This window comes from Rhinolophus hipposideros (assembly GCF_964194185.1).
Source record: "Rhinolophus hipposideros genome assembly, chromosome: 5".
NCBI lineage: Eukaryota > Metazoa > Chordata > Mammalia > Chiroptera > Rhinolophidae > Rhinolophus > Rhinolophus hipposideros.
In genome coordinates, this window is record NC_138051.1 from 49,424,423 (window position 1) to 49,438,797 (window position 14,375).

The 14,375-nt window shown below is 34.9% G+C and overlaps 1 protein-coding gene across 5 annotated transcripts in view; it reads right to left on the reverse strand.

The window, feature by feature from the left end:
- Positions 1-14,375, reverse strand: part of NEDD4 (NEDD4 E3 ubiquitin protein ligase) — a 118,961-nt gene that overhangs the window by 30,604 nt on the left and 73,982 nt on the right. For 4 of the 5 annotated variants that reach the window (XM_081048329.1, XM_081048330.1, XM_081048327.1 and 1 more), the window contains 6 exons: positions 13,804-13,865; positions 11,259-11,361; positions 6,431-6,597; positions 4,359-4,476; positions 4,081-4,248; positions 649-714 (listed from right to left, as the gene is read on the reverse strand). In XM_081048329.1, the coding sequence (XP_080904455.1) occupies positions 649-714; positions 4,081-4,248; positions 4,359-4,476; positions 6,431-6,597; positions 11,259-11,361; positions 13,804-13,865 (684 nt within the window). The remainder of the gene's footprint in view (positions 1-648; positions 715-4,080; positions 4,249-4,358; positions 4,477-6,430; positions 6,598-11,258; positions 11,362-13,803; positions 13,866-14,375) is intronic. The other variant, XM_081048328.1, reaches the window with a different exon arrangement.

A 14,375-nucleotide genomic window follows, 5' to 3' on the forward strand; every position in this document is an offset into this window, starting at 1 on the left:
TGCAGGCTGGGAGACCAAAAGGGAGTCAACGGTCCAGACACGAAGTGGTTAAGGTCTAAGCTCTAGTCAAGGCCATGCCTGGGAAGGCTACTAAGGAGGAAGTGGAAGGCCTTGGTTGGGTGGCGGATGTGAGACTGAAGGGAAAAGAGAAAGGGGGGGACTAATAAACTCTGACCTGTCCACTGAGTCTGCTGATACTAGTGTGCACCTGTCCTAACCCTGACATGACTCCTCATGTACGGGCCAGAAATGGCTGCTACATGCCATGGGCCGTGTACAGAGCAAAGGCAGCTGGACACCATAAGCCTGGATTGTATGCTGCCTGCCGCAGACCACCCCTAGCCAGTCCAGCCCTTCAACTGACAAGCCCAGATATCACCTACTGTCACCAGCACTCAGAGACTTGGCTTTCTTATTATGGGAGAGATGAGACCGTTCTCCTGGTTTTGTCTTTTTAACAACACACTTGGGCCTACCTAACCAATTTCCCCTCCCTTGCACCTCATCCCCAGAGCCTAGATTCTGTGCTGGATAGGTACTCTGCTAGGCACTCAAATGTCAGTGGTTTTTGTTTTGTTTTGTTTTGTTTTTGACAGTTGCAAAGTTTTCTATTTTTATTGATGATTGAGGGAAGAGGATAAAACTCACCACAGGAAGTGTAGGCTGTTCCTCAAAAGTATAGGCTTGTAAGCTGCCTCTTCTGCTGGAATGATTCTTATTTAAAAAAAAAAAATAAGAGTGATAATAACTTTAGGTCTTGAATTTGTCTTTGAATGGCAGATAGTATAGTGTGGGTGGGGATGATGGAGCAGAAGAAAGAACGCTGGCCAGGACATGACCATAGAGACTCTGTAAGTGAAAGCGCTCAGCTGCTCTCAACACCACTCACGTGGTGCTTTCCAACTTCCAGCTCACACCTCTCCCCCCAATCCTAGACTGCCTCCTGGGCACTTTCTCTTGAATGTCTAACAGATACCCGCTCATTGTGCCCCAAACAGGATATGGTTTTTCCATGTTCACACCCAACATTCTCCAGCATTCCTCATTTTCACTGGGCAGCATGTGTATCCAGCCGTTCCCCAAGTCAGAAATCAGACACCCGACTTCTAGATTTCCCTGCTTTGAGTCTTATTTCCTTAAATTCTCCTTAAACTCTCCATACTTATTTCCTTACACTCTCCATACTGCATGCTGTGGACAGAAACTGTTCTAGTGTGATCCAGTCCTATCATCTCTAGCTCAGAGCCTTTCCATCATTTCTGACACTCACTAGGATAAAATCTGTAACACAGAATACAAGGCTTAGTGCGCTCCCTGACCTGGCTCTTCCTGGTGGCTCCAGTACTTCCCACCTCACAACCTACCAGATCTCTTGTTTCCTAGAAATCCCATATTCTTTCTTTCCTTGTCTTTTTATATGCATGCTATTGTCGCTATCTGAAATATCTTAGTTTTGCTATTTAATGACATCAAAATTTATAACACACATATAAGTTAACTCAGAATATCCAGTGTAAGATTGTTTCTAACAACAAATAACTGTAAACAATCTAAAATCTATCAACAGGAGACTGGTACAATATCTTAAGGTTTACTTGCACATTGGCATATGCCAAAGTTTGATGATTTCTTTGGTTGTTGGTTTTAAAAGGAGTAAGTCCATATTCACTGAAATGGTTCAATGTCTACTATACAGCAAGCAAAAAAAGTAAGTTATGAAAAGGTGTGCATGAGAGGATCTCAGGTTAAAAAATTACACAGAAATATATGTGTGTGCATGCATATTTATAAATCTATACAAAATGTTCAGGACAATATATGGCAAACCATAATATTAGGTTGGTGCAAAAGCAATTGCAGTTTTTGCAATTATTTTTAACCTTTTAAACCATCATTACGTTTGCACCAATCTAATAGAAACTGAGGTAGCATGTGTTAGACATAAGATGGAAGATTTAATTTTCATTTTATATACCTTAATACTATTTCAATTTTTAACCATGACCATGCAACATTTGTTAAATAATAAATTATTTTTTAGTAAGTACCACATACATGTGGCATGAAATTTGAAGGCCTGCTCAACCTGTTCCTCCTTCCAGAGCTCAGCAATATTACCAGTTTCCTGTTTAGTCTTCAAGAAATGGTATACACATATTTTTATTCTCTGTCTTTTAAATGATTTATATAAATAATAGTACATTTAACACACTGTTCTGCACCCTGCTATATTTCACTGACCAATACATCTTAGGGATTGTTCCATACAACACATACATTCAAAGCCATCTCATTCTTTTCAATGCTGCATAGTATTTCATTACATGGATGCCATATATCACTTTTAAAATTAAAAAACAAAAATAACAGGAGGAAAGGGAACAGGATCATATGTGATTTATCACCAGAAAATCAAAATAGCTTATTCTTTAAATCTTTGACTGACTTTTCCCATTCCTCTGACAAAAAAATAAAATGAATGGAAGACAGAATAGACAGGTGGAAGAAAAGAGGGAAAGGGAGCAGGTGATCTGCTCTTGGGTATTCATTCACACAGGTATCCACAGAGAACTGTCTACTTAGAAGTTTCTTGGAGAAGGTATTAAAATAGAAATCAGCAAACTTCTGTTAAGGTCCAGAAAGAAAATATTTTTTAGGGGGCCACACAGTTTCTAGTATAACTACTCAACTCTGTCAATGTAGTGTGAAAGCAGCCATAGGTAATACTTAAAACATATGGGTATGGCTATATTCCAATGATACATTAGCATATTGTACCTTGCTTATTGTCAGCTCTCAATAAATATCTACTAATTGAATGAAAAGCAGCGGAACTCCAACTAGAAATGACCATAGCATCCTCAGAGAATAATCTTTGTCTTCCACTGGATGATTTGCCTTGATGATACAGATTAGAGAGCTAGCAATGAAGCCAAGATCACGGCAGTGGATACTGGAATACTTGCTCTGGACCCCACGAACAGTCATTTTTATAGCAGTTGCTGGAGTGAGATGTCATCTAACTTTTTGTTTAGTCAAAGTATAATACTTATTCACGCACATGTGTTGGTAACATCTGTGGTATAATTAGGAAGAGAAAAGCAGCCCCTGACGTCCAGGACCAGGCCTCGTACTCATCAGTAGGTTCAAGACAAAATCAAGACCACTCTCTAATCGTCTCTGAACACAGACAAAACATGAACATTTTCCAAGCCACAAAATACCAAATAGCTCCTTATCCTGGCAAACATAACTGCTGCTTCTTTGCTAATTATAATTATAGCTTTAGCCTCGCTATAGAGAAGATTTGAGACACCCAATCATAGAATTACCCTCTCTGTCTAACAACATCCAATGAACAGCAAAATCCTGCTTTCTTAAACCCTCCCTAAACTGCCTCACATGAGCCTAAATCCAATAAATCTTTTCTAATGTACGCTTACTGAGACACTCATGGTGTGTGTTCTCCCTTGCTGAAATGAGTAGTAAACCCACTTCTTCAATTACAGGTATGTTCCTGGTGGTTGCTAGCTGAGGGGCATGGACATCATGGACATTTGGATTCCAATGACCATTTGGATTATCCAAGACTCTGCTCTACACTATTACTGGGAATATTTGAAAAATGGCCATGATGTAAAGTCCCAAAGTCCCTAACATTATTACATGCCATTCAAGACAAAATTTTTCTCATCACAAGAAAAAAAAGTGTAAATATGTGAGGTGATGGATGTTAACTGAACTTATTGTGGTGATCATTTTGCAATATATACATATAATAAATCATTATGTTTGTGTACCTTTAACAATGTTGTATGTCAATTATATCTCAATAAAACTGGCGGAAAAGAAAATTTTATGTAGGAGTTACATAATGAATGGAATAATATATATATCATATTATATACATATATTATATATATTACATATAATATATAAATATGTATATATTATATATATGTATATATATAATATATTATATATATATTATATATATTATATATATATATATATATATATATATATATATATATATGATATAAAATCCTGAAGCTACAACAAAATCTAAGAGCATCTTACTGAGCTGGATACTGGCTGGCCGGTGGCTGAATTTCCACAAATAGCGGGTAAGGCATTCAATTCTTCTGCAAGTTGAGCATGAACATCCATGTTATTTGATGGTGGAGATGATGGGAAAGCCTGATTGCTATACATGGTGCCTTCATCTTCTCTTATAATTTCCCAGTTCTAAATGAACAGAATAACCTTAAGCCACTGAACAGAATAACCTTAAGCCACACATACTTTAATCTACTACTATAACATGTGTCTATCTAAGAAAAAGAAATTATTTCTACCTCGGAAGACTCTCGGTTGTCAACACTTTCTGTTTCCTCAGATATCTGCCGCCTCGTGGTAAATGCTCGTTGTGCTTGCAGTTGAATGTTACCATTTTCAGCATCTGTTAGATTGTCCCTATATTAGAAGTATAAAAGCTATCACCCATGTCTGAAGAAAGTTAAACTGATAGTCAAATATTCTGTGATCATTTAAGAAAAATACCTATATTAGATCAGAATTTATTGTTCCTGGCCAAAGGCTATTTCAGCATGCAAAAATTAAGTTGTGGGCACACTGGTAACTTCAGAGTACCTTATGGAGTTAACATTTTTGTGAAATTGTGCAACATGTCTGACTTAGCTATTTTTGTTCATCCCTGTGCCTACAATGGTGGCTGACATGTATGGGCACTCAAAAATATTTGTTGAATGAATGCATATCTGAGGCTTTCACAAATAATTTCATTATATTATTATTTTGCCATCTTATTACAAGAGTAAAATCTAAAGTAGCTCTTGAAAGTTCATAGAAAAGAAGCTCTAAGAGTTGCATATACATCTCCATGAATCAGACAGTAACATTTTCTAGAACTGATCTTAAGCTAAGAGTAGAGTTACCCATGCATGAATAGAGAGGGTAGAATGAATGAAAGACAGTGTAAGGACACTACAATTAAAAACTTACTATATCACAAACTAACTGGTATCAATTTTTGATCATATATATTAATAGTAATGGTTGTGGTCTAAAAAAGGGTAATAATAAAGGCATGTCTGGGTTTAGGAAAGGTACAAGGGTACCATACTGAGGGGTTGGTTTTCTCCGCTGTACCTTTCCTAAATTACCCCAGTCACTTATTACCTATGTTATTCTAGCTAGTATTTGCATTTATTATAACCAAATCATCAGATCAAGAATTTTGTACAAATGTTTAATAACAAAATTATTGTTAATTCATTTAATGCCATATAAGCCCAGGATAGTCAGAAGACCAGTTCTTATTTTACTGTTGCTGGAGAAAACGTAATTTGGACAGATGATTCCACAAAGGCTTCAGACTTTTTTCCCCCCTAAACACTTGATTTTGGCTAGCTGAAAACAATATCAACTATAGTGAAAAAAATGTGGTTCTACTCAGTATTAAGTCAGGCTTGCCATAATACTGAGGTATGCAATACAACAAATTTGGAGAATTTTATAGTGTCCCAGTTTTGCAGTCTGTATGTTATTTCTACAGAAAGCTCAATGCCTCTGTGCCATATATCACTGATTTGCTTTGGGAGGATTTGAGAACAAAAAACACCTATGAAAGTGCTTGGGCTATATCAGATAGAAAATATCAAAACCAAAAATCAGAACATTAATGAACAAATATGAAAAATTTTAAGTTTGTGTCAAAAAGCGGAAGACTAAAGAAAGACTTCTTAAGATTAAGGAAAGAGAAGTGGAAGGATATTTGATAATAAATTTGAATAATGGGAGAATTTGTAAATATATATTCACAAATACAAAGTCTGATGGTAATAAAAGAAAAATGTCACTGAGGAGAAGTAAATTAGAATACCTTGAAGGTCATTCTGTCCTTGATCTGTGTATGTTGGCAATTATGTATCCATTGACCAGATTGGCAAATGGGTGTTTAACAAAAGACCCTTGTTATTGAAGCCTTTATATTTTACAAATAATTTATATTTTTAAAATAGTGCACTGTAGAAATTAACATTTTATAGTGTTTTACTAAGAAACTACAAAAAAATCTCCAAGATTTTCTAAATCAGTCTGAAGGAAAAAAATGTACCCTTTGTGACTGCATAATATTAAAAAACATACTGACTGACAATTTACCAAAATAAAGAACCAATTAGAAGGGTAGTATTTGTACCTCAAATAATTTTGAATATTATCAAATTATTTTTAAAAAGAAACAGCTACGATAGCATTTTTAAAGCCCTGGGCCATAAAAATCCTGGTATTCTTACAGTTCATGGATCCCTATATTACTATGAATCCATTTGAGACATGACCTCAAAAAGAAAATCAGTGGTTAAAATGTATTCAGATTACAAACGTGAGAGTCATCAACACATACTGAAGAGTTGGTCTTTTCCACTGTGTTCTTCTAGATTCATGGTTTACATAGTAGGTCCTCCCGAGAATGTCCTGTCTCTCTTCCCATCCTGGAGGTAGAGGAGAAGGTTCCTGTTGCTGCTGCAAATGGCAGGCAGCATCTGGTTGGTCCAAAACAACCCAGCCAGGCTGCGAAAAACAATGGGAACAATCATGTTCAGGCCTGATTTTTTAACCTTATAAATTATGCTAGAGGAAATTGAAAAAGTGATTTATTAATAGCATATCCAGTTCCAGAAATTATACAAAGGTGGAATAAGCACATTGTCAACTTTTGACACCATACTATGAATGTTTTATGATAATGAAGATTTTTTTTTTTGCAAAATGATGGCATTTAAACTTTGCTTAAAATAAAAATTTTCGAAAGTTTTAAAACATACCTGACAGACAAAAAAAGGACAGAAAAAAATTTAAAGAAACAATTATGGAAAGCACTGAGAAATTGAGAAACAATAGCTTAAACCAGGGTAATCTTAGGGAATTCTCTAAATTTTAAGCTAGTGAATGAAGGGCAGGGATAGTGTCCTGTTGTACTGGGCACTGCCTTCCCACTGACAAAGCACCTTGTCCAAGGTGGAAATCAATTAACTATCTAAGATCTAAAAAAAATCATTAGATGAAGGTGAAATACGAGTATGTAGAGGAATGATAGGAAAGGGCAAATGATTTAGAAATAATTGCAATGGTGAACTCTCCCGTGATTGAAAAATCATGGTGATTCTCTGGTCTGACTTTTCTTTTTCTCCTCTTGACCAACGGAAAGCATTTTGGTCAAGCCAGGAAGCAGCCAAACAAAGGATTTGTTTTGTTTTGTTTTAAATGCCAAGAAGGCACTAGAAATTTCCTCTGAGTCTAGGGAGGAGGTAAATATTATAAAACCTTAAGCTAGGTAGATAGAGCAAGGAATTAATGGAACCGGGTAAAAGGCAGTACATAAAAGTTTCTACTAAATACTAGAATGGTTAGGAAAGCATAACTACACTAGTCCAGAAAATTTTAAAATTCTCCTGAAGGGACAGAAAAGAAGACCTGAATGAATGAAAAGACTGAATATGATCTTGACTTGACTAGGAGACTCAATTTCACAAAGGTATCAATTCTGCCCAGGTTAATTTATAAAGTTTCCAAGATTCTGATAAAAATACATTATAGGTTTATTAAAATAATGAGACATGACAAATCTCAAATTCAAATGGAAACACAAACAAGCAATAATAATCAAAATTCTATAAAAGAAGAACAAGGCATAGAGACAAACTCTACCAGATAAAACGTATTGTACACCATAATGATTCGAGCTGTGTGGCACTGGAGCATGAACAGATGGACAGCTCAACAGAATGGATTAGAAAGCCCAGGAAGAGACTTAAAATCTAGTACTTGATGAAGACATTACAAATTTGTGCGAAAATAGGCAAATTACCTAGAACATAGGAAAAATGTAACTTAGATTGCTACCTCATACCTGATACCAGGATGTTACAGATGGAGCAATATTTAAGTATTAAAGTCAAACCAAGATGTTTTAGAACAAACCTGGGGAGATTTAAAAAATATACTCTGAAAGTGGGAAAGCCAATAAGTATGATACCAAACCCAGAAGGCATAAAAGAGAAGACTGATAAATTTCATTATAAAACCCCCAAATTTGTACATGGCAAAAACCAAAAAAAAAAAAAAAAAAAAGAGACAAACTGGCCAACATATTTGGTACTATGATAATAGACAAAAAAAATAATTTCCTTAATAACTACAGAGCTTTTTTCCTAGGCACTGGGAATCTTGCACTGAAAGACTGTTGTTGAGGCAGCCAGTTGATGGCTTAGAATATGGAAAAGAATTCTTCTATACTGAAAGGCTAGATCTGAAAATGAAGATCAGGGAGAAGAACTAGGAAGGAAAGGAATATATTCTGGCAGCAGGAGTTTCTACAGCAAGGTTGATCTGTTCTGGCTAGCTCTCCTGGGAGGGTTACAGCCTGAGGCAGAACAGAAGGTAAGGAATAGGGAGAGAGGAAGACAGAATTATTCTGGAAAAGGGATGTGGATGGGGAGTAACACTGATTCACTTTCTTTCTTACTCTTCATTTTTTCCTTTTCTATTGGAAATGACATCTCTTTAATTTTATTGTTTTTGATGCCCAAACTCCATTCTGTTCTTTCCTTCTATCCTCTTACTTTTTCTCCCCATCTATATTTACTTTCCTTCTCTCTCTCTCCTTTCCTTTAAATGATCATAATATAGGATCGACATACCTAAAAATGAGTATTATCTATATTAAATCAGATTTTATTTCTCCAGTTTCAATTTCAAAAGCATGTAAATTGAATTTTTATATCTCACCCTTGAAAAAAGACTAACAAGTATTTTTTTGTTGAGTATGGTCATTGATTAATTTTCTGCAGATGAATGAAATTTATTAATAAAGGGGTACTCACTACTGCTTTAAAGGACAATAATAATATCCAGAGCTAGAAATATGGTCCCTGAAAATATTTCTTTAAAATCTTAAAGATTTCTCTCTTAAAGGTCTGCTTTTTTAATTTATTGCTCAAGTAAATCCAAGAAGGGAGAAAAATTAATTTAATTAAGAACCTTTTAAAAAACCTGTTTCAAGTTTGAAGTACAGTTGTGCATTTTAACATTGTTCAGAAAGACTGAGTTTTCATTTTTTTGTACATAATGCCTTCCTATTAAACATGTATTCCCTAATATTCTTCATAGAATAATTTTCTAAGTATCAATGAATGTTACTTAATTACTAATCCTAAAGCTAATATGCAAGTGCCCTCAACTTAATGGAGTCAAAGAAAGCATTCAAAGCAACAAGTGTTATGTTAATCTTGTAAAATACATGCAACTAAATCTAAAGTTGCAAGGGGTACAACAATCAAATGTTACACAATTATCTATTATAGCCATACTCTATTGTACTAACGAATACAAACTGCCTAAGAGTGAGCCTCTAATGAAAATTACAACTGTTTTCTTTACATACAATTGTGTATATTCAGTCACGAACTAGATGTCAAAGGCAAGACTTCCCTGGTCATTAGCTACACAGAATATAAATAAGCACAGATTCATGTGTTTGAATTCCTAGGACCTTTCATAAATAAACTCCTACATGCTTACATCCACTGAAATTATAAGGTGCATTCTGAGGGAATTCAAACACTGAGACATGAGACCACAAAATAAAGAGAAGTAGGTCTACCCACAGAAACTGAACTGTGAATAAGGTACCTGTGATACGTGCGTGTGGGCAAACCTTGGAGCAGGTTACTAAATAATAAAATGCTGTTAATTTTTTTTAAGTTACTAAATAAAGAATTTTCTTTATTTATAGCAGACATCCTTCATTTCAAACAGAATTTCATTATGCAAGATGCCAGGTAGAGAAACTTCCACCTAATAAATATGTAAAACAAATTTTAAGTGATTATTGTATGATAAATCAGAGAAAAGCTGAAAAGAAAAAAGAGAAGTCAAATAAGCTAATAAAGACTTAAGAGAGGATCCAAGTTCTTTGATGGCCAAACTAAGGGCTAATTATATTCTATGATTCAAAGAAAAAAGTTCTTTCCTTCTATTATTATAGATTCCCCCACAAAGTAAAATCTCATTAGTGCATATAAAAAATTCCCAGAAAGTCCTGTTGCAAAAGCACTGCTTGTTCTCAAGCTTTCTTTCTCAAGGCATGGGGGTTTGTGAAGTAGAGTCCAGCCGTTGGGGGGCTCCTCACCTTTACAGTTCTTCTGGAGACCTAACCAGATCCTCAAAGATGAGGGAGGCGCGTGCGCGCGCGCGCACACACACACACACACACACACACACACACACCTCCAAAGCAAATTGGTGCCAATGCACTGTGTGCTTTCAGTAAATCTTGTTGAGTAAGATGCTATCTTTTGATGATAATATTCCTTTTGATTATAACCTCAAAGGGCCAGTATTTTTTTGTCCCCTTTTCAAATCATGAATTTTTCTTCTGAAAGAAACCCTAGAGCTCATCTGGCACAACCTGTCACCCTGTAAATGCAGAACCTGAGGTTCAGAGACGTTCAGAGACTCACACAGTCATTCTGCTGGCTAGCAGCAGAGGTGGCGACTAGGATTACAGTTTCCAAATCCCCATTCAATCCTATCCCTAACACATGTTCTCTGCCTCTTCACTCATCCCAGAAGCATGTAGTTTTGCCCAAATAATTGATTTGGACTTCCTTTATCCTGTCACCCATGAAAGGTGTTCAATTCTATTTGTCCCCAAATAAATGTAGCTTTTTGTTAGATTACTTGAATTCTCTCCCTCTCTCTCCTATTCCCCTCCTTTCCTATGAGCCCCATGATAGGAAAAGTAACAGGAATTACACTTCATAAGGGCTCCTAATTAGTAGAGTCTCCTCAAAATTTCCATGTATTTAACTCACAAATACTAAATTGTGTTCTTTAATCATGGGGAACATGACATGGTTTTAGAAAACTGAAAAACTAGCAACAGTTAATGACTGAACCACAATAAGAGTTTTCACTTATAAATATTGTATTCTCTATTCCCTAACCTTTAAGAATGCCATTAATAATGGCTATTCATTCTATGGAAATATCGTTCAAGGAAAGAAATATTTAATAAATACTTGGGTAAAATAAATAAATAGCTAGGTAAATAATTTTTATTGTGCCCATTCACTTAATTGAGTAAAGTCATTTTTTTCTTCAGAGTATAGTAAAATAAGAGATCAGATATATTTTCTTTTAGTTTAAACAAATGTTTATAAAAATCTTACCTCTAATTCCTCAGCCTGCTCTGCATTATCTTCTTCTGAGCCACTGGTTTTAGGTAAGTAAGTCATTTTTAATCTCAGATAACCTTTAACTCTTGATTTGTGACTATAGAAAAGAAAAAAAAATTATTCACAAAACTTTAACACTAGAAAGAAAAGCATTCATTTAATTAGAGTTTACTGAACTTCTCCTGACTATTAGAGGAGAGTCAAAGACAAGTTTCAGTGCAGAAGATATCAAGGAAAAGGAATAGATGGTGGAGAAAACGGCATATATATAAATAAATAATTGTCGCGAGATAAATAAGACACTAAGGAAGTTTAAGTGAAAGATCAAAGAGAATTTGAACGAGAAGCTGGCATTTGAGTTGGGGAGGATTTTATCTGTGGCAGTGAAGGGAAAGGCATATGAATAAAGGAAGGAGCAAAAACAAGGAAATTGATGGGCAGCCTAGGGTGCAATTAAGGAAATGGCAATAGTTGATTTTGGCTAGATTACAGGGTACATAAAGGAGGCGGGGATAGTCTAGATGATGAGGTCCAGGTGAAACAAGGGAATTTGAGAAGGGAATCACTGGCCAGAGCATTTTGGGGATAGAGATGGGAAAGGCATCCTCAGAAATGTGCTTTCAGAATACTAATCTAACCGTATTGTATAGGATGATAGAAACGTGGAGAGCAAAATCTGTTAACGATCTGATATCTACTATTTTCCTTTAACAGCTGGTTGAATCTGTCATACATTAATTTGTCTCTTCCATTAGCATATTGTATTACCTCTTTGAATAATGAGTTATCTAAGCTAATGGTTGCTGCCCACTATATTAACATTTAATTTTTTAAACCTGTCTTTCTTAAGCTTCTAACTTAAGACTTAATTCTGCCTATTACCCCCATCAATTTTAGCATCCTATTTACTTAAAAATTCCTTGCTTATCCCACATATGTGTGTGTGTGTGTGTGTGTGTGTATATCTATATATACGTACGCACTCATATACACGCATATATACTTGTTTGTTCATTTTGGTGTTCTTATAGAAATCAGTTATGTAACCAATTAGCCCTTGTCTTTCTAGACCAGAGTCCTAAACCTTTCATTCTGTCTTCAAGAAATACGCCCCACCCCCATGTTTTCCTTAATCTTTTAAATTGATTTCCTGTGTACAGTTCTCATGGATTTAGAAAAGATACCTTTCCTGAGTGGTCAATAAAAATCCCTGAAGCTTATTTCCAAAGCCACTAGCAATGGCCCGTCTCCATATTTAAGGGGGTGTGAATACTCTGACTTGTTGCTATAAAAGATAACTACAGAAAGCTTGCTCTGATAATGTTTTATAGAAGAGTTTCTCCACATGTTTCATGTCTTTCCAACTAGATAATAAGCATGTGGTTTTGGATTTAATGGAGCTAGAAAAAAATCTAGGAATGTAATACATTTTCAATCTGAATAAAGTTCTGCATTTGCAATAATATCTAGTGCAGACAGAAAATGTAAATTGTTATAGTTTTTAAAGATAAAGATACTAAAAAGCATTTGATAAATTGAAAAGCAGGCTACTAGTAGGGCAATCAAATAAGAGAAGAAGTATTTATTTAGTTATTCTTGGTATGCAGATGTCTCAATCAGCCCAAGATTAATGGAAGAAAAGAGATTTATATTCCAAGACTTCTATAGAAATTAAATATGTGACTGTTAGAGAAAGTAAATATTAACAGTCAGAGAGCACTGTCACTTTTGTTTTGTTTTAATAGTTATATTACAAAGAGTAATTTCTTAAAATAATTTTTAAGTGAAAAAAACTTGCTAGTTCCCATAGTATGTTTTCAAATGCATTTTCTAGTTTTAAGAACAAGACAAATACTGTTTTCACAGATGTCCTTCCTCTGCTTTACTTTGACCTTTTTGACAGTAAATCCACACACATGTCTTGACTAGATTTTTCTTAACCATGTGGTGCAGAGAAGATCAAAAGGAGTTCTATTTATGGCTTAAACTTTAGAATTTTGACAAAAATCAAGTAATTCAGTTTAGAAAAATGAAATTATGAGTTTTAAATTCCAGTCTTCACTCATGTGATTTTCTCTAAATATTTGAGTTTTCTGAAATACCTTTCTTTATTCAAGTATGCAAAATGCAGTTAGGTTTTTCTAAAGTTGGTTTTGTGCATGTCAAGTTAGATATCAAGTTGTACACGAACTGCCATTTGTGATTTTTTTTAAAGCATAGTATGACAAAGTTACATACACTTTAAGATATAAAATCAATACAAAATGACAAATTTCAGTCTTCCAGTCTGATAAATGTTAAGGTGACAAATCTTTCTTTCCCAAAGGCGTGTAATCACTTTTCTGTATTTTCAAAATTTTTTTGTACGGTGCATCCATTACTTTATAATTAGACCTAACAATAAAGCTTTTAAAAAATAACGTAATATTCAGAAGTAGCTTGTTAACAAAGGTTTAAACTTCGAATTTCCAAAGCAGCTACTATAAAGTATAATGAAATTAAAAAACCCTTCATATGTTATTATTTTATATTTACTGACCTTCTTGGGTGAAGAACAAAATCCTTAAATGTATATGGTCTCTCCATTCTTGGATTTTCTGTCTAGAATAAAACAGTGGGTTTTCAAGATATATATCTAACACCAAAAATATGTACTTTTCAAGAATATTCATGAATTATGATCTCAGGCATAATAACTGAAGTTAGAAGTGAGGAAAAAAAGTAGCTTTAGATTAAATGCTTACAATTGACAATGCTTTCACTTTCCTGCACCACAGGAATTGTGACCAGCATCACACTCAGTCTAAAACTAGCTGAGCAGGTATGTTGTGGGGCCAAAAGTAAAGTAGGAAGTGAAAAAACAGTAGAGTGGTCAGCAGAATATGAACAATGTCAGCAGGTTGGCATGGGTAGAGCATAGAGACAATTCCAGGAGAATGGAAAAGTAAACAGCCTGGAAAGTAAGACTGGATTAAATATGTTATTAAAAGCTTGTAATTTCTGAAGACTATAGAGAGCCAACAAATATCTCAAAGGACTGATATAGTAAAGAAGTATTACTTCTCTTTCTTAATCAAGTTCAGCAGCCTTCTGTTTTTGTTACTGTTTATT